The sequence below is a fragment of the Pholis gunnellus genome, assembly GCF_910591455.1.
Source record: "Pholis gunnellus genome assembly, chromosome: 20".
NCBI classification, from domain to species: domain Eukaryota; kingdom Metazoa; phylum Chordata; class Actinopteri; order Perciformes; family Pholidae; genus Pholis; species Pholis gunnellus.
Window position 1 is genome coordinate 3,935,001 of NC_136547.1, and position 19,417 is coordinate 3,954,417.

Here is a 19,417-nt window from a genome sequence, read left to right on the forward strand (position 1 = left end):
GAGGTGATGATGGAGAGGAGGGAGACGGGAGACGAAGCGGTGAGCTGAGCTTTTGCTTTCCTGTGAGAATACAGAAAAGAAACATGAGACCACACGTTCACGATGGAATACATTTGGGTTGAAAAGGAGAAAGAATTTAAATTTGAACTCACTTGAAGGCGACGATCTTGGGGAGAACCCAGGCAGCGTTCAACTGAGTGCAGAAGAGACCGGCCTTTGTTTGAAAGCTGCAGAAAGGACAAAAGAAATACAACATTAGTACTCGGACGATTGTTAAAGTACAAGCTGGCTCTACGTCACAGTTGCTCTTATATATCAGAAGAAAACAAAAAGCATTATGTAAAATGAAATTAAAGTATTAATGGAAGTTATTGCACAAAGAGCCGTCAGACACTTTGAGGTGTATATGATTAATAATCAGCTAACTGATGGATGAAGCACTAAGGTGGGAGGTGGATGCTGTGTGTATTAAATGGAATGCTTTGTAATGTGCTGTCGACCTGTCAGTTCATGACAAATACTAAAAAAACAAAGCTTTTACTTGTTAAAAATGCAGAGCACTTTTTCAGACCGTATTCCTGTTTTAGAAATGATGAATACATTTTTATTTATTTCTTCTTCGTACTCACATGACAGCTTGGACACACGGCAGGTTGCGCTGCTGCAGCATCCATCCTAAGATGGGATCGGTTATCTCCTGACTGGTCACTCTCTTGCAGCAGGATGCCAGCTTCTCTGCTGAAAGAGAACAGATGAGTTCAAATGAAAACAAATTATAGAAGGATTATATTTCTGCAGCACATTTCAGGAAACCCAAAGTGCTTTACAGGTTACACAAGAAAGGTATGAAAAACCCCATAAAAGCACACAGAAATAAGAGGTTTTTAGTCCTCTGTTAGAATTGATACTTTTATCTTAATCTGGATGTTACCTGCTGATCCAGACTGAAGCACAGTCACCAGGACGATGGCGACCAGCACGCTCTTCATCATGCTTCCACAGTTTTCCATCTTCAAATCAAAAGGATGATCGATATGAGATTAAGTAGATGAATACTGAATGAAGTAATCTCTGTTGGTCTTCGTCTACAGAGAGCTTTAGTGAACTGACGGACGTCTGGACACAGCAGATACTTAAGGCCTGAAAAAGCAGAAGCTGTACCTCCGGTTCGTCATCGTCCTTCTCTTTTCTTTCTGCCTCCTCTCTCTTCGTCTCAATGAATGAGCCGCTCGTGTTCAGAGGGGTTTTCCACGAAGTGACCGACGTCTGACCAACAGGAAGCACTTTCATCATAACGTTTCTTCGGAAAAATAGTTTTTTTTGTTCTTTTTTCCTGATTAACTGATTGCGTGGGGTGTTAGGAATCCCTCACAGGCCGGAGGTTAACCCTGAAGCAACACGTGTATCAGCACTCTCAGTAAAGCCTTAACTAATGTTCTGATACAAGAAGCTGTGGCTTCTTAAGTACATTTATTAACCCTCGGAACCTCAGGCAGTTTTGTGCTCCTGTCTCTGTGGTCTTGATTTTCACTGTAATATAAAGTCCTGCATCTCTATAGAAACAGAACCATGATGACTAGAAGTAGAGAGAACTAGAACACGTCTTGAGTGCAGAACAACAGTTATGATGACATAAAAAAGAAAGTTGAACTTCTTTGATTATTCGTTTTACAAAAATTGGCAAAGAATGGAATCTATATATGCAACTAGTTCCCAAGTGTCCACAAGTGTTCCCAATGTTGGTAAAAAGAAAAGAAACATAGGCTCCATGTGTGTATATAAATATTAAACTATTCACATTTTAACAAGTTCAGTCAGAGTTTCTCTGATTTGTTGTCACATGACTTCATAGTTTCACAGTTTGTTTCTACACAATCTGGTTAAAGTGAACGCTTTATTAGAGGAGACATTTATAATGAGAACATTAGAATAAAATGTTTTTGATGAAATATAATTTAAGCTCAGTTTCGGCTGCTTTTTCTGATGGACCCGTTTGTCCAGATGATGTGTTCAAGGACCGTTAAAAAGATGGAAATCTGACTGTTGACTGTTAATAGTTTGTACAGCTGGCTGTGATGAACGATGTAGTTTTGATGACTGTTCAAAGAAAACATGCTTTTTAATCCAAAAACAAAAGGTATGAATCATCCTGTAGACTGAAGTTACAGTAAATCTGCCTCATTTCAAGACAATTATAAAATTGAAATTCTCCTCTGTAAAAATAAATGATAAATAAAAGTTCTTTTTTAAATTGTCATTTTGAGGAAGTCTTTTGTGGCCTTTATGTCATAAAGTGTGTCAGTGGTTCTGAGCAGGACTTGCTTCAGCGTGCGGTCACAGACATGTCTCAACACGTCTACTACGGACTCTAAATGTGACTTTACCAATAAGTTAGGTAGTCAGTAAGTATTACAGAGTTTTAGTGGAACAACAAGTAGAACAACAAGTAGAACAGGAGCAGAAATCAGTACAGAGCTCCAGAGAAGACCACAGAGGAACCACAGGAGGTGAATGGATGTAAATACAGAGTTAGTTTTCAGTAAGAGCAATACATTTAGCAGTTTTATATTATATATATATCTAGCTTAAGTATCGTAACAGGACAAGAATGCATACACATGTATGAGGTTGTTTGAGCTCCTCTACAGAAAACCAGGAAGCACAAATACTGAACGATGACGTTGAGCAACGCTCTGAGAAAGCAGAACCTTTCACTCTCAGTATACTTTCAGTTCATTGTGTTCTCGTAAGATCGAAATGTCAAAATAAAAAGCATCTTTGGGCTCCACTGTTTACTAGAAAACAAAACCTAAACAGCTGGAAGTCCTGCAGCTGTTTTTATTCCAGTGGTTTCTAGCAGGCGGCTACCTGACGGACTTAAAGGAGCTTCAGTGTTTCTGTTGTGTTCGATGCATCTGAACAGGAGCTCAACATTTAATACGAGAAGCTGTGATCATACATCTCTTCTATTATTTTGGGTTTGACGCGTTAAGGCTTGGTGATTCATCTGCAGCCTGTGCAGCGCTTGTCCTTCCTCTGTGTTTAGAATAAAGAGTCATCGTCTCTGTGAGTTTGGTGACGGGACCTTTCTGAGAAACAGCTGTTGGCTAATACACTCATCCTGTTAGCATGAACCAGATTTTAGTTGACAAAGATTCTGAGTAAACCACAAGATTCTGACTAAACCACTCATTTTAGGCATTTTAGGCCACGCACTACCCAAAAAAATTGTGCTTCACGATATTATGCCAATAATCATCACAATATGCCTAAAACATACTTGAATACTAATACTACTAATACTTCTGTTGCATCACAGATCGGACACATCTTTATTTTAGTTAAATCTTAAAATAAGGAGATCATAGCTCAAAGTCTTTATTCTTCTACATTATAGCTTCATAGAAAGCTTTTTCAAGTCACTCGTGACGATCTTCACGATTATCCGGAGAATTTTTTATCGTGATAAAATGCTATTTAGTCCCATCTCTAGTAAGAATCCATTGAAATGATTGTGTATAGTTTGGAGGACGAAGAGAGGCCAGAAAAAGAACTTAAACAAAAGAAAAACCACAAAGAAGTTATTTTGAAATTAGATTTTTTTTAAATGTATGAAATGAAAGCTACAGCCGTGCATGTTCTTTTTACATTCCCATTTTTCGCACCACGTGTGCAGAATCATTTGGATTGAACAGTTTAATTCGCAGTCTTGAGCTCAAACCCCAGCAGCTCTCACTCGGCCCAGTGTCGATGGTAAGAAGATCAAAATACACCAGACTTCCTTCCTACTTTCCTCTCGCCCCACTTCTCACTCTCGGTTTGCAACACATAGGGTGTTTTTCACCGGGCTTCACATGCTGAGTGGATCAGTTCTTACTTGCGGAGAGTTTCCCACAGCTGCTCTGGAACAGTCCATGTGTGAAACTGATGCATCTCTAGAAGCTCCGTGTTGTGTCAGCAGAGAGCTGATAACAGAGGAGTCGTTTTATGTGATGTGTGCTTATACGTTAATGTCAGTGCTTCAACTAAGACGATATAAACCGAGATGCTCTTTCTGAGTTTATGAAATGTGTTTATTCTGCTGTATTCACATCGATACGTCGACTTCTCTAACTTGTTTCCGCTCTTTTAACTTCCTCTGAGTGAAATACAAACCACTTCTCCTTCTCTTCTTTAATCAGTGCACAGTGACCGTCAACCAACACTCTGAGAAGCCAAACTGATTGCAGATATCAGAGAAGCCATTTAAAACCTATCTTTACTAGTTTTACATTCATATTTATATTGAGTTTGTGTGATTTTATTGATCTCACTGATTTGCGTGGTCAGGAAGCATGTGGTGTGAACACGACGGAGAGACATCATTTCCTTTCCCCTTCACGTACACATATATATATATATATATATATATATATATATATATATATATATATGTACTGTATATATACATATATTCACACATTCAGCGTCTCTCCACATCTGGTGGTTTACCACGAGTGCAGAGTTGATGCATGAAGCCGTTCACATGAAGATGCATTCACAAAAGATGACTATCAGGAGAAAGGAGATGCTTTTCATGTTCACATATCGAGATGGGTGTGATGGGTGTGATGGATGTGATGGATGTGATGGATGTGATGGATGTCCAACAGGCTGTAATCTCATAATACACAGAAATACACTGGACCAGGTGAAATGTAATCGGGCCACCATTCAAGGTATCTGATGACGTCACCCAGTACCGATGGAGACGGGTAACGTTAGGATTCAATAGATATAGTGCTCTTATCCATGCTGCATATCGGTTCCTTTTCATTATGTACGTACAGTACATACATTGTACTCTACGTATGTCTCAGTTCTTTTCAGTCAGTTCTGTGTCAGTGTTCAGGTCCACCGGCGTGGTGCTTTGTCGCCGATGCTGAAGTTTCTGAATCTAAAGCAACTTCTTTTCTTCTGTTGATCAAATGTTAAGTTCTTTTATTTAGACATAAACACGTCTTTTTAACCCTTTTATTAGCTCTGTTTGCATCATTGTATAAAAGGTAAAGAGATACATTCCAGACTGCAGGGAAACAGGGTTAGATGGAGGGTTTTGAAGAAATGTCATTCTACTTTGGGAAATGTGTGACTTCATAGTTTCCACTTGCAGAGGAAGGACAATATTTCCACAAACAGTTAACCCCTCGACGACTTCCTGCCCCTCCCCTCCAGTAGCTGCTTTAAGTTGCAGCAAAAGGAGAAGTAATCATGCCCACAAGACAGAGTTTAGGAGGGATGACTGGGTCATGTGACACACTCATCACACAGATATTAACGTTGATATCAGCATTCGGTGGCTTACTAATACTTTCAGTTCGGTAGGCAGATGCCTCGTCATGCTCAGTACTCCTCTGTTTCACAGGAAGAGATGAAATGATGGTCACTTTCCTGTCAGCAAAATCCCTAAAACAGCCAGACGTGCTGTCTGCGGCAGGATGGACCATGAGAGTATCCTCTGGATGTGGTCAGTGCGGCATGTTGATCACATGTCTATTCCACTCTGTTCAAAAGAACGACGACTGTCCTCAGATCTGAATGTTGGTTGCAAAACAGTTTATATATAAAAAATAGTTTGACCAAATAATCCCAACCCAAGGTTCAAAGCTCCCCATCCGAGTCACATGGTCTTCATCAGCTGATGGAAAAAGCTTTCCAGCTTAACTTTTAGATAGAAATAGTTATATATTATATATATATTAGAGAGAGTTCTTAAACTCTTACAATGCACCTGCCATCTGGCGGGTTAGAGGTGGGGCTTAAAAAGGTGACGATACATCTACATTTTCTCAATCCTTTCCTTTCTTGTCTAACTTTGGAGCTGGATTCTTTGTGAGTTACGCGTTTTCAAACTTCTACTGAGTCAACAAATCATTTCCAGGATCTCACTTTGAATAAGATGCTGCGTTTGAGCTGAAGTGGCTGTTGTGTTCACACCTTCTGCTGTTGTCTCTTTCTCACGACTTGACGCTAAGTGATGAGAATCAACATGAAAACACTTCAACCACAACAGCATCTGCCCCCTCAGTAGGGATTCTATCGCTGTGAGCAGCTTCAGAGAAACATCTCAGACGCTTCGTTTGATGTTTGTTTGTTGTGTGGCATTCATAGTTCATAAAGGTTTCACCTGCCTGGTTACAACTCCTCTGGTTGTATAGAAGTCTATGAGAAAATGACTCTACTTCTCTCTTGATTTATTACCTCAGTAAACATTGTAAACATGAGTTTATGGTCTCAATCTCTAGTTTCAAGCCTTCTTCAATACAGCATGATGTTCATTTAGTAAATGATGGTCCATTTAGAGTCAAACAGACCATAAAGCAGGGGATGCTTTAGGGCGGGGCTACACAGTGATTGACAGGTCTCTACCAGAGACGTATAGAGCGTCTCTACGTCACTCCTCCTCAGTCCAGATATGGTCACCTCCTGTTCACTGGTTACTAAAACAACAACGTAATGTGCGCTGTGAGACCGAACCAGACTAAATGTAAAATGAACCCAAAGTATAATTTTCACACTTGATTCGGAGTCGCCACATAATTGAATTATTTGAGTGGAAATATGGGGAACTTGGTTTCTGACTTGCTTCCCTTTCGACTCTTTATGTCAATAAAACTGAACAGAAGTGAGGAAGATGATTATCGCTGAGTAGAAGTTGTGTTTCCACGTTTGGAAAATCATCCATCCAGATGTTACTTCACCTTCAGGCTCCTTTATGGATCGAGACCGTAAAATCAGCTGATTGTCACTTTATTACTTCACACTTTATACTTAATATTTAATATTAAATATAGTTTTGAACCCTCGTTTTAGTCACTTTTACATATTATGAAGACGGTTTATTGTGCAAAACATATGACAGACACATGAAGGTATTGAAGAGGAAAATACAAAAGACCAGGACTTAACTCAGAGTTCTAGGTTTATTTAGAATATTACTTTTCTGAATTTTGACGTCTTTAGCGTGCTTTAAATTAAACATTTTTACTGTAATTTCTGTTTGAATAAATTAGATTAAGAAATATCCCACGAGGAGCCACGGTGACACAGACACTGAACCTCCTGCAGAGTTCCTCCTACAGCTCAATCCTTGATGTTAACTCTTGAAGTCCCGATAGTGACACATACTGAACATCCTGGTGAGGTCAGGCGACAGGGAGCTCATTTGTGCGCCAATGACATCACTTCCAAAATGGCTGCCTGCTGGTCATTTAGCAGAACTAGGTCATTTCAACGCTTTGATGACAAGTCCTACGTTACATCTAAACTCTTCTAAACATGTTCATCAAACTAATTTATGTCTAAAACGTTATGAAAATATTGATGTTATGTATGTCACATCAGGATTTTATACTTATATTTGTCTCAGAAAAACATAAATGTCACATTTCACATATTTGGCACTAGGGGGCAGTATTTAGAAGATATTGTCAAAAATGTGTTCCACATGCTCCATTTAGTCTGTTTTATATCCTCTATCATTTTCCTTTTGGGTTATTTTGGGTTAATTTATCACAATGTATCAACTTATATTCTTTATATTGTTAAAAAGAGCCAACGTTATTAGACTAGAAGATTTATAAACGTTTTAAAAGTCACTCTTTTGATTTGTGGAGATCTGAAATGTTTGATAGTGATGTATGCCTGTGATGTGTTTATGTTTATGTTTGTGTTTGTGATTATATTTATGTTTGTATTTATGTTTATTTAAACCTGTAGTCGTCTTTTGACTCTAAGCAGAACTTAATATAACATCTGATGGCTCTTGTATATGATATTTTTGCATTACTAGATTTTATTTACTAATTTTCAGCCCGAACTTCCAGGTGTTCCGTCTTTTCCTCACTTTTCTCCTTCGGCAGGACGAACCTCTGAAGCCAAGTTTCATGTGTCAGCAGATGAAACTCAGTCAGTGTTCATCACAACTGTGCTGCCATCAAGTGGGGAAAGAAGACCTGCAGACAAATTGTTCAAATTTAGAAAAGTAAAATAGAGGATGTGATGCATGCTGGGATACCATATAACCAAGGATGGGTAACAAACGAGCCTCAGACCTCCTCAGACCCAGAGGGGCACAGAAAGAAGAACTCTGCAAAAGAAATGTAAAGCTGCTCCTGTTAGTTTAGCAAAGTGTTTGGACGAATAGTAAAATAGCCATGTGCACTGGAATAAATGGGACCGTCGGGGTGTAAACACACACAGGGGGAGGCAGGTTTATGGGTGAACAATAAATACAAATCAAGGGGAAATGTTTGTGAAAATAGCATTTTAGATGAAAACATTGTGGCGCTGCAGAGACCACAGTGCTGTAGGAGCAATGACCTCATTACAAAAGACTTTGAATGGATTCATGAACATTTCTTAAGAATCTAAACGTAAACAGATTTACTGCTGAAGTCTGTTCACATTCACATTTGTTTCTCAGACTTTTCTCAGACCACATGTAATCTGTCCCGGTGAAATGCAGATTATAGATTATGATTCTGGTAGAAACCATGTTCGTGCAAACAACCGTTAATGTGAAGCAACTAACTTTCTGATTGTCACCATTTGAGTTCGGCCCCAAAGACAACCCCACACCTCTTCCTCTTTGTCGTTGCTCCATCGGTCCCGTCACCGTGATGTTCCTGTGGGTTCCTGTGGGTTCTCTAAAAGGTGACAACATGGCGCTCAGTGCTGAAACACACTTCACGCTGCGTTGCGTTGCTTCACACTGCGTTGCACAGTATCTGATCTTTTCAGTTTTGTTTTTCTCATGAACGTGAAAGAGCCTCATCATTCTGTGTCCACAGATTAACAGATGACTTTAAAGAGACTAAATGAAAGGATGAAAACAAAAGAAGCCTCGTCTACTTATATGAATAAAAACATAAGATAAAAGTACTGGAGATGTTTCAACATAAGTCCTACAGCGCTTATACGTTATTAAATGTAGTTTTATAAACTTTGTTCAGGAACGGGTCCACGCCCAGAACACGGCTCATTTCCCAACAATCATTCCGTTATGCAATAAACCTCTCGAAACTCATACAGTTATGTGCGTGGTCCTTGTTAGTGAATATCAATAACTACAGTTAACATGCAGCTACACCTTTTACCACAGTTATAAATTATTATTATTGGACGAGAAAAGTTTCTAAAATGACAGAAAACTCCCAAATCTGTCTGCAGTTGAAGGCAAGATAAATATAATATCTAAAAAGTTCTACAATCTATAACAATTATTATCATCAGTTAATCCTATGATTGTTTTCTTGATCAATGTATTAATTAACCAGAAATGTGTGTATTCATGTACCGACATGTTTATGTTTAGATTAAAACAAATCTTAACATAAAACCTCAAACTGCTGCTTACAGCCGTGGACTTTAACAAGATTCTCTTTTTGATCAAAGCTATTTAAACCTGAAGTATCTGAATGTTTTTGGGCGACTTGTGGGAAAAACAAACTGTCTGGTGTGAATGAATTGTTGAATGTTGAGTTATGATACTTCAGGCTGAAGAAGAGAATACAAGCTTTAAAGTATTATACAACGACCCCGGTGATAGAACACATGTATGTCAGTACAAGTACACAGAGATGCACTCAGAGCGGATGTGCTCGCTGAAGTCCAGACGGCTCAAAATAAACTGATCACACAATTATTCACAGACTCACTGTTTCCATCTTTACTGCACAGACTCAGCACAGAAATCCCCAATCCACCCTGAGCCCCAGCAACGTGTCCCGCCACAATAAAAGCCCTCGAACACAGGACAACAGAGACCCAGACGCATCTAAACAGCTTTCCTGCTTCAATCTAGAGAATACATCAACACGCTGACACCACTGTTTGAGACAACTTTTTAAAAAGATTTTCAAGCTGTAGAAAAATAACTTTTTGTTTTTTAATAGTAAAAACAATAAGTAGTAAATTAGCAAAAAGTGAGCTCGGGAGCTGCTTCGGTTCTGCTACTTCAGATCCTCTTCATCCTTTTCATCCTCTTCATCCTCTTCATCCTCTTCATCCTTTTCATCCTGTTCATCCTCTTCATCCTCTTCATCGTCTTCATCCTCTTCATCCAGGACTTCCAATCTTTTTCTCACTTTTAATGAGAATTCTGGAGGACACTTTAATTCTCCCTGTGATGCAGAGAGAGAATAAATGAAATACGTGATATCCTCCATACTTTCTACTGCTTTATGATACTTTTGATACTTTCTACTGCTTCATGATACTTTCTACTGCTTTATGATACTTTATGATACTTTCTACTGCTTCATGATACTTTCTACTGCTTTATGATACTTTCTGATACTTTCTACAGCTTCATGATACTTTCTACTGCTTTATGATACTTTCTACTGCTTTATGATACTTTCTACTGCTTTATGATACTTTATGATACTTTCTACTGCTTCATGATACTTTCTACTGCTTTATGATACTTTATGATACTTTCTACTGCTTCATGATACTTTCTACTGCTTTATGATACTTTCTACTGCTTCATGATACTTTCTACTGCTTTATGATACTTTATGATACTTTCTACAGCTTCATGATACTTTCTACTGCTTTATGATACTTTCTACTGCTTTATGATACTTTCTACTGCTTTATGATACTTTATGATACTTTCTGCTGCTTTATGATACTTTCTGCTGCTCTATGATACTTTCTGATACTTTCTGATGCTTCATGAGCCGTTTGTTCTCCATCTCTCCTGCATTAAATACATTCACACTGCACTTCTAATTATTTGGTGACTTTTTATTTCACAGCTCTTATCTCACTTATAATATACAACAGTTATGTCATTTGGTACTTATCATTGGGAAAATTGAGATTGAATTGGTACACTTCCAATTAATTACTTCCAATAATGACTCTCATAATCAAAAAAGAGTCTGGTAGTCGCAGCTCAGCTGCTCAGCTGAAACGTGCAAACATGTGAAATGTGAGCAAACAATCAACAATATAATGTTTACAAGGCTTTAAAAAAGTTAATTATTATTTATTTCGGACCAAATTCCATCGTTCTCTCCAGGAAACTTCACAGGAAAAAATGTGTAAATATCAAAGAGCTTTTTATTTTCTGGGATCGATTTATAGTTCAGTAAACTCTGCACTGTAATGTAATATAATATAATATGATATAATATGATGTAATGTAATGTAATGTAATGTAATGTAATATAATATAATATAATATGATATAATATGATGTAATGTAATATAATATAATATGATATAATATGATGTAATGTAATGTAATATAATGTAATGCTGCAAAGTCACAATCTGCTTAGAAACACGTTTCCTTCTTCTGCAGCTCGTCGGTTGTTTTTAGTTTATTCTCACCGTGTTTATTCGCTTCTCGAGCCACGGCGGCGTTGGTTTGACGCAGAAGGTTTTACCGCTGAACGTTATGATTCTACAAACAGAGAAAACACAATTAGACATTTTCATTCATACCTCAGAGTTTCGTCTTTTGGCTCATTCATTATTTCTAGAACACCTCTCGTTAAATATCGATTGAGTACATATTGTACTTTTTACTGTACATCTCAGAGGTACATGTTGTACTGTTTACTGTACTACATCTCAGAGGTACATGTTGTACTTTTTACTGTGCTAAATACAAAGTTGCTGTACTCACACGAAGGCGTGGTGCCTGCAGCCGTGTCGCACCTTCTGCTCGTAACACAGCTGGATTTGCTGGATAGACTTTGGAGCTCTGATTTTATCGCAGCAGGACAGGTGTTTTTGTGAATCGACTGTCCCAGAAAGAGAGAGATGCTGTCATTAAAACCTGTTTCACTCATTAACACTGTTACACACTGGCAGTTACGCAGAGAATAGGATCTTTGTAGTTTTCCTTGTTCTTTATTTCTTCGTCAGCCTGCAATTCATTTAGAAAGGAAAGAAATGTAGTTCTTCCTCATTTGTAGTTTTACCTCAGTGGTTTGGTGGTCAGGGTTTTAAAAGCATAGTTTGGAAAGTTTAAAAATAAGAAATGTAATTTAGTACCCAATAGTTTAACAAAATCATAAAATATTGTGCCACATATTCATTGCATGGAACATGGACCCATAATTACATTAAATATCAGTCCTGAGTTAATTAATACTTTCATATTCTAAATTCAAACAAAGCGAACACCATGAATGAGGAGCCGTACCTTCTGCTGCAGAGAAGAGCATCACAGCAGCCACAGTGAGCAGAACAATCCTGACACAGAGAGTCGACCACATCTTCAAAACACTGCCTCTGGATCTGTTTACCTGCTGCTTTACTCAGCGACTATATGTTTATATGACCAGAGTGTAGTGATGAGTGAAGCTGTGAACTGCAGCTTCACAATAAAAGAGGAACCGCTGTTTTCATGCTCAGTGTTTCCAGAGAGACTCACACATGCAGAAGATGGTGGCGTTTGTTCCTCATGTCTATATATATCTATACAGATATAACATATACATATATATACATATATACATATATATGTTCAGGTTCGTATGTCTCGTATCCGGAATCAACCTCTTCAGTGTTGATGCTGTTGTTTGTCTGGTTTGGTGTATCAGCAGAATAATCACGATGGCCAAAAGTACTATTTTGAATGCATTGATCCGTGTAGTTCCTCTTAAAGCCACAGCATACGATGATATTTAGGACAATAGTGTACTTTCAACTCTTTCCTGTTCCCTCTTACCTGCTCCTTAGAGACACCTTTACTGGCCTTTACAGAGGCCTCATTCATGCACCATCTTAATGTCGTAACATCTTTATTTTACCCCATGTTTTACATTTCAACGGCACCTTAGTTTATTCCTTCATACAAACTTAGTCCATCGATAGAGTCAGTACAACTGAGCAAATCTGCAATATCTTACTGTGAGTATAGGTCACAGTAAATGCATATTTTTATGCTTCTTTATTTTTTACTACTGTTAGATTTATTTGTATGAACGTCAGTGACATTCTATTCATTTATTTAAAGGGATTTATTTCCCAAATTACGCAGTGAATTCCTGCTATACAACCAGGTTTATGTGTGAAAAAACATGAGTCATCAGCAAATTAATCCATTTATTTTTTGGTTCAACTCCAAAAGGATCACTGTGACATAATTCAGTAAAATCGACTCTAACAATAAAGGCTTGGATTGTTTTTAAAGCGTTAAAAGAAATGTAACTTTAAATGGAAAGTTTCAGCAGCAATGTTCCGAAGAGCTCCTTTGTCTTGAAGTGTTAATTATGCTGCAACATTTTGATCCAGGACTTTAAATCTGCGTTTGGAAATCTGAAGCGCAGGACGACATCGTATTTGTCCCTGCGAGGGAAGACAGAGAGAAAAGACTTGTTAACTGTTTTTGACTTTATTGTTTATTCCGGTTTACTTTGTTGTCTCTAAAAGAAAAGTTCTGCACTTTGAAGAACATTTGTAAACTACAAAAGGAATTATTTAGTCGAGCAGCTTCATAGTGAAACGATGAGTCATTATGCTTGTTATGTGTGTCACTAAAAGAGCCACTTCCCTACTTTTACCTGGATAGTTTTCATGCACGTCAACGCATTAAAGGTCTAATCTTCTACACGAGTAATAATTAAAACTTGTTAAAAGCCATAGAGGAATTTTATTATTCTATTACCAAGCGACTTGTTGATGTAACACCATTTGTGAAATATCTGGACAACTATTGGATGTATTGCCTTGTCATTGGATTCAGACCGGCTAGTTAGCTAGCTAGCTTACTGGTTCCACCATGCTTAATGCTACACTGGTTACAGAAAATGAGCCGAACAAAGTTGTCACTCATCTGGCGATTGCAATATGCTTTCCTACGCTGTGACAAGTGTTTGGATGAGGCCTTAAGTTGTTTTAAGTTTACTCATTTAGCGGGTGGCTAGTTAGCTAGCTAGCGTGCTAATTCCACTTTCATGCTACATTGGTTACAGAAATTTAGGGCACATGGGCGAAGTTTGGCTCTGCTAGGAATCTCCTTAAGATAAGGAAACAAACCCACTTGTTGCAGAAACTTATCCCGTGAGCAAAATGAGAAGAACAGTTGAGGCAACGAGTACTAGCCAATCACAGCACAGTAGTACTAGCCAATCACAGCACAGTAGTATTAGCCAATCACAGCACAGGAGTACTAGCCAATCACAGCACAGTAGTACTAGCCAATCACAGCACAGTAGTATTAGCCAATCACAGCACAGTAGTACTAGCCAATCACAGCACAGTAGTATTAGCCAATCACAGCACAGGAGTACTAGCCAATCACAGCACAGTAGTATTAGCCAATCACAGCACAGGAGTACTAGCCAATCACAGCACAGTAGGGCGGGACCAGGCGGAGGACTCCAGCTAGCGTGGCTGTAAACTTGTTTAGTGGCTGATTCTCAACTCCTGTAGCTTCTTCTTGAGCCACTCAGAGTTTTGCTTGATACACTGGAATCCACCTGACCGAGTTCTAACTCTGGAAACGGGAAACAGAGGAATAAAACAATCAGGCATTAATAATTACCATTTGTCTGACGTTCTTTTCCAGAACACCTCTAATTAAACATTTGAATTCAGAGTGCAGCTCAGTTTTCCTCTGTTGTTGTTGTTGTTGGCAAGAACATGCTTTGATCAGGTTTAGTATTTCCTGCTCAGAGCATGCTGTGCGCTTACAGGAAGGCGGTTGTCCTGCAGTCCAGTCTTGGATTCTGTTTATAACACTGTGCGATTGGATCTGTTGTCTTGTTGCGACCTCCTTTACAGCAGGGTAGATGTAGAAATGCATCTACTGTGACAGAACAACACATAAAGAGAGAGACACTGTCATTATTCAGGAGTAATAGGAGATGTTTACTCTAAAATAGTGAGCGTGACTGTTAAACACTTTCATTTACACGTAAATAACAAGTTATAGGTTCTTCAACAAAGATCAAGCTTTCCATCATAATGGTGGTACAGTGTAACTAGAGACCATCTCGCAATGGGACCACACATGAGATGACGCAAAATCGGGCCGGGGGAGTAAAGTGGGAGTGGCCAATGGCCCCTTCACCCCCCCCTTTTCTTGGACCACACCCATCTTCATTATGATCTCAACTACACATCTGTAAACCTACTAAACAGTCAGACTCGAAAGGTCAACACAATACCAACGTTGCTGTCGCGGCTTGTATAAACCAGGTGTTTATGTGTCTCTCTGTGGACAGTTTAACTTTACAGGTGTGCAGTTGACATCAAAATGAAGTGTGTCGATGGTTGTGGTCCGAGCAAGGCCGCAGGAAGTAGGGTTGTGGCTGGTGTGATGCCATCACATGATGCTCTCTAGTCTTTCCTGCCCCATTTTAATTTCATGTTTACGTTCAGCGTTTGATGGGAGAAGATTCAATGCAAATAAAAGCACGGATGTTGGAGTTCAGCACAAAGTTGTGTCTTCTTTAAAATCATGCCAAGACATTCAAGGGAAGTAATAATAAATGTGGTGAATTATTAAAAATGTTATCGTAAAAGATACAGAACTAAATAATAAAGAAAAATAAACAAAGAACAATGTGATGACTGAAACACAGGCTTGTCTGTAAAACATTACTCACATTTAAAGTAAATTATAATGTTCTCAGTTAAAATAAATAGGTCTTCAGATAGTGTTTCCTTGCCGAGCTGCAGTGGAGAGAATTTAGCAGTTAAATACACATTTAGAAGAAACCACTTGGTTCGTCTAACGCATCTCTTTTATCGGAGCGGTGAGATTTCTTTACAGCCAGCGCTGACATGAGGAATTCTTACAAAGACCAGCGACTCTTTCAGCCTTTACAACATCTGACAGGTGAGTGTTGAGATAGACTAAAGAAACGAGGAGAGTGCTAGAAGAACCATACGCTTTATTTCAAAGATGTCGCTCATTGTCAGTCCTAGTCTCACATGAATGTTTAAATGTTTAATATTTTAAAGGAATAAACCAAGACTGTACACATGCACACAGAGACATAATAGGATGTTTTCCACTTGATATCTGCTTTTTGTTTTAACATCTTTATGGGTTTTTACAATGGTTTAAGTGTTGTATCCGCGAGATAAAATGGACCATAATTACTGTTAAATTATATTTATGGTACCTTGTGTGTTGGACGGTTGAAAAAACATGTATTATTAGTTATTAAAACCCTAAAAAACTGAGGTAATTATCTTGATACTTGTTGCATGAAGGCCCTGAGCTACACTCACAACAAACAAACAGCACAGCAGCACTTTCTTATTCTAAATTCACACAAAGCGAACACCATGAATGAGGAGCCGTACCTTCTGCTGCAGAGAAGAGCATCACAGCAGCCACAGTGAGCAGAACAATCCTGACACAGAGAGTCGACCACATCTTCAAAACACTGACTCTGGATCTGTTTACCTGCTGCTTTACTCAGCGACTATATGTTTATATGACCAGAGTGTAGTGATGAGTGAAGCTATGAACTGCAGCTTCACGTTAAAAGAGGAACCGCTGTTCCTGTATTTGAAATAATTGAGCTGTGGTGACGCACACACACCCAGAAGATAGCGGAGTTTGTGGATCATCTGCTGTGGACAACAGTTTGTTTGTCAAAGATTGTTTGTGAGGCAAGAGAAGCATCACTCTGTAACACCACTGAGTTGTTTCTGTCGTCCCAACAACTCCAACAGAGCGATACGTCTTCCATCTTCATCGTGTGACGTTTAATGTTTGCTACTCTGTAGTTTTCAACCAGGGCCGCCATTATTTAAGTTAAAAGTTTAATTAAGGGGCATCTGAAGTACACACAAATAATGCCTCAATGGCAACCTTCTACCTATTGGCCAAATTGCACCTTTTTTTACCCTTTTATCTTTGTTTCTGGGTCCATGTTGTAATGTCACCTTTATATCTGAATATCTATCTTTTTTATTTAAGTGCTTTATTACAATCCTTACAGTCTGGTTAGGTATAAATGTGACGCTGAGTCAGCACAGAAACCCATTCATACCGCCAGACAACAGTTTCAATCCATTTAACATGATTTATTTTTGGTTCCAGGTTGAAATAATAACAAACTCTGCCGTCTCTCCTCTTGACAACCTTTAAAAAATAATGCCTTACAATTCACAGAAATAGAAAAAATAACTTAGATTTTAAATAGATATTTACGTAAAAGGAATAAATAGTAGAATGTTGTGGGTAGCTGCTTCGCTGGGACGTTTTATCTCCATGACGTCTTTTAAAAGGACAGATCGGGAGGACAGCGTAGATTTCCCTGCAGAGGAGAGGAGAGGACACAGGAAACGCACAATGAGACAAGGCCTAGAACAATGATCTGAATCAGCAGAGTAAATAGTGCAGTAAAGAGAACATTGTACTTCTGAGACGTAGCGGAGTAGAAGTACAAAGTAGAAAATGGAAATTCTCAAGTAAAGTACAAGTACCTCAAAATTAAATTGGTACATCCTTTTTTGACTAAATGTTCTTAGTAACCAAAGTGATTTGGGTTTAACCGTCTGTATCTGATCCTTCTTATTGGGAAAGTTCATACTGTTTGTTTGGATCCACATCGTGTTTTCTAAGTGAAAGTCACAAAATGTTTGACGAAGTTTTAGGAGCAACTTAGATTCTCCAGACGTGTACATGTAGCGCAGTAAGATTGGTCAGTAGCTTCGCTGCTCTGGAGTTTAAATGACGTTCTGTTTGCTGGATGCAGCTCGTGGAGATGCTCTGAGGGATTCTCACCATCGCTATCTTCGCTTTGAGCCACGCAGCCTCCGGTCTGATGCACCACCGGCCCTTCCTGTTGATAATCCTGGAAACAGACACAAAAACAGTTTTCATCCCCTGAATATTCGGTCATCTGGTTCCAGTAGTAGTTCTTATCACAAGTTTGGAATCACGGAAACATTTATCATTTCACAGATTCCCTTCAATAATCTCATGACACAGCATTTGTTTTCAGGGTGAAGCAGTTTAGTCCTTTAGTCAGACGCTTACAGGAAGGCGTGGTCGCAGTTCTTCCGTGGCTGCTGCTCGTAGCACTCTCTGATGACGTGGATCTTCCTGGAGCTGAAGTTTCTACAGCAAGGTACGCTCTGACCGGAGGAATCCGCTGTAACAGCACACGAAGAGAGGAAATACTCTGTATTCAGCATTACGTCAAAGTTCTGGTGGTCAATATAGGACCTGTTACACACTGAGGTATGACTGCAGATAACACAACTAAACATCCAAAATACTCACTCAGGGGTTATTTTTGTATTCACATGTAGTGTTTCCACTGAAGGACTAATGGGCTCATCATTTAGAGAAGATATAAATAAATGAAAAGATAAACATGAAGCAGACAAAAGGAGCAGGACAATAACTCAATCAGTAGACAATGAAACAAATATATAAATGTACACATTAAGAAATGATTAGACTGTATTAAATTATGTAATCACAATCTTCCTTAAAAGTTGTTTAATGATGATGAGTTCTTGGTAACGTGAACTTTACATATTTGTGCACCATAATATACTTTAATCAAATTGTTCAATTTATCACAAAATGAGGATTTTTGTTTTATTTTATTTTACAAATTCTAGCTAAACTAGACTGAAAGGGTTCAAATAATCGGTAGTTAATTTAATTTAATTAATTGTGAGATCATAACTTACAGATGTATTCCTTAAGTCATTACACAAAACCCCTTTTTTGGCATTTTGTAAGTAGACGCTAATTATTAATAATGTCAGAAGATAAAGACAGAATGCTTGTTAGAACATCTCAGAGCACAATGTGACATTTTTAAAGTCCTTCATTTGTCTGATCAACAGTCCAAAACCCAAATATAGTCCGTATATTATCATAAACGAAGGAGAACAGCAGCAAATTCTCACATTTAGGAACCTGGAACCAGCAAATAATTGTAATTTTTCGCTTGAAAATCACAGAAACTAATAGTTTTCTGTCAATTGACTATTTGATTATTAACGAATAACTTTATCCTGACACTGTTTCTGTGTTGTATTCAAACATAAGGTTGCGTCTGCACAAGTTGCACATGAATCCAGGTGTTGAGTTTTACCTTGAGATGCAGAGAAGAGCATCAGGACAGTCAGGGCGAGCAGACACACCCAACACCTGGCAGAGAGAGTCGTCCACATCTTCAAAGTCTTCAACCCGAACTCAGGAGCTCAGCTAACGATGACTGAACCGGAGCAGTTGGGATCTTATATACTGCAGCTTCACAGAAAGAGGAACCCTTGTTGTCATGGAATGAATGTTGGAAATAATCATGCAGCAGCAATGACGGGACGGGGGACTCACAAGGTAGGAGAGTCTGTCCGTCATGTTGAGTCCATATATGTTCATATGTCGCAGCAGGACTCATCACCTCACTGCTACGTGATCTTCACA

The 19,417-nt window shown here is 38.6% G+C and overlaps 1 protein-coding gene across 2 annotated transcripts in view; it reads right to left on the bottom strand.

The window, feature by feature from the left end:
• The window catches only part of LOC306712523 (uncharacterized protein), a 1,705-nt gene extending 627 nt beyond the window's left edge, over nt 1–1,078 (bottom strand). Inside the window, exons 1-4 of one of the 2 annotated variants that reach the window (XM_079181830.1) lie at nt 932–1,078; nt 630–735; nt 153–227; nt 1–60 (exon numbers count right to left, since the gene is read on the bottom strand). The exon at nt 1–60 is cut by the window's left edge and continues 627 nt beyond it. In XM_079181830.1, coding sequence (XP_079037956.1) covers nt 1–60; nt 153–227; nt 630–735; nt 932–1,010 — 320 coding nt within the window. In that variant the 5' untranslated portion in view covers nt 1,011–1,078. Of the gene's footprint in view, nt 61–152; nt 228–629; nt 739–931 lie in introns of both variants that reach the window. The other variant, XM_079181829.1, reaches the window with a different exon arrangement.
• Between the last annotated feature and the right edge of the window lie 18,339 nt (nt 1,079–19,417).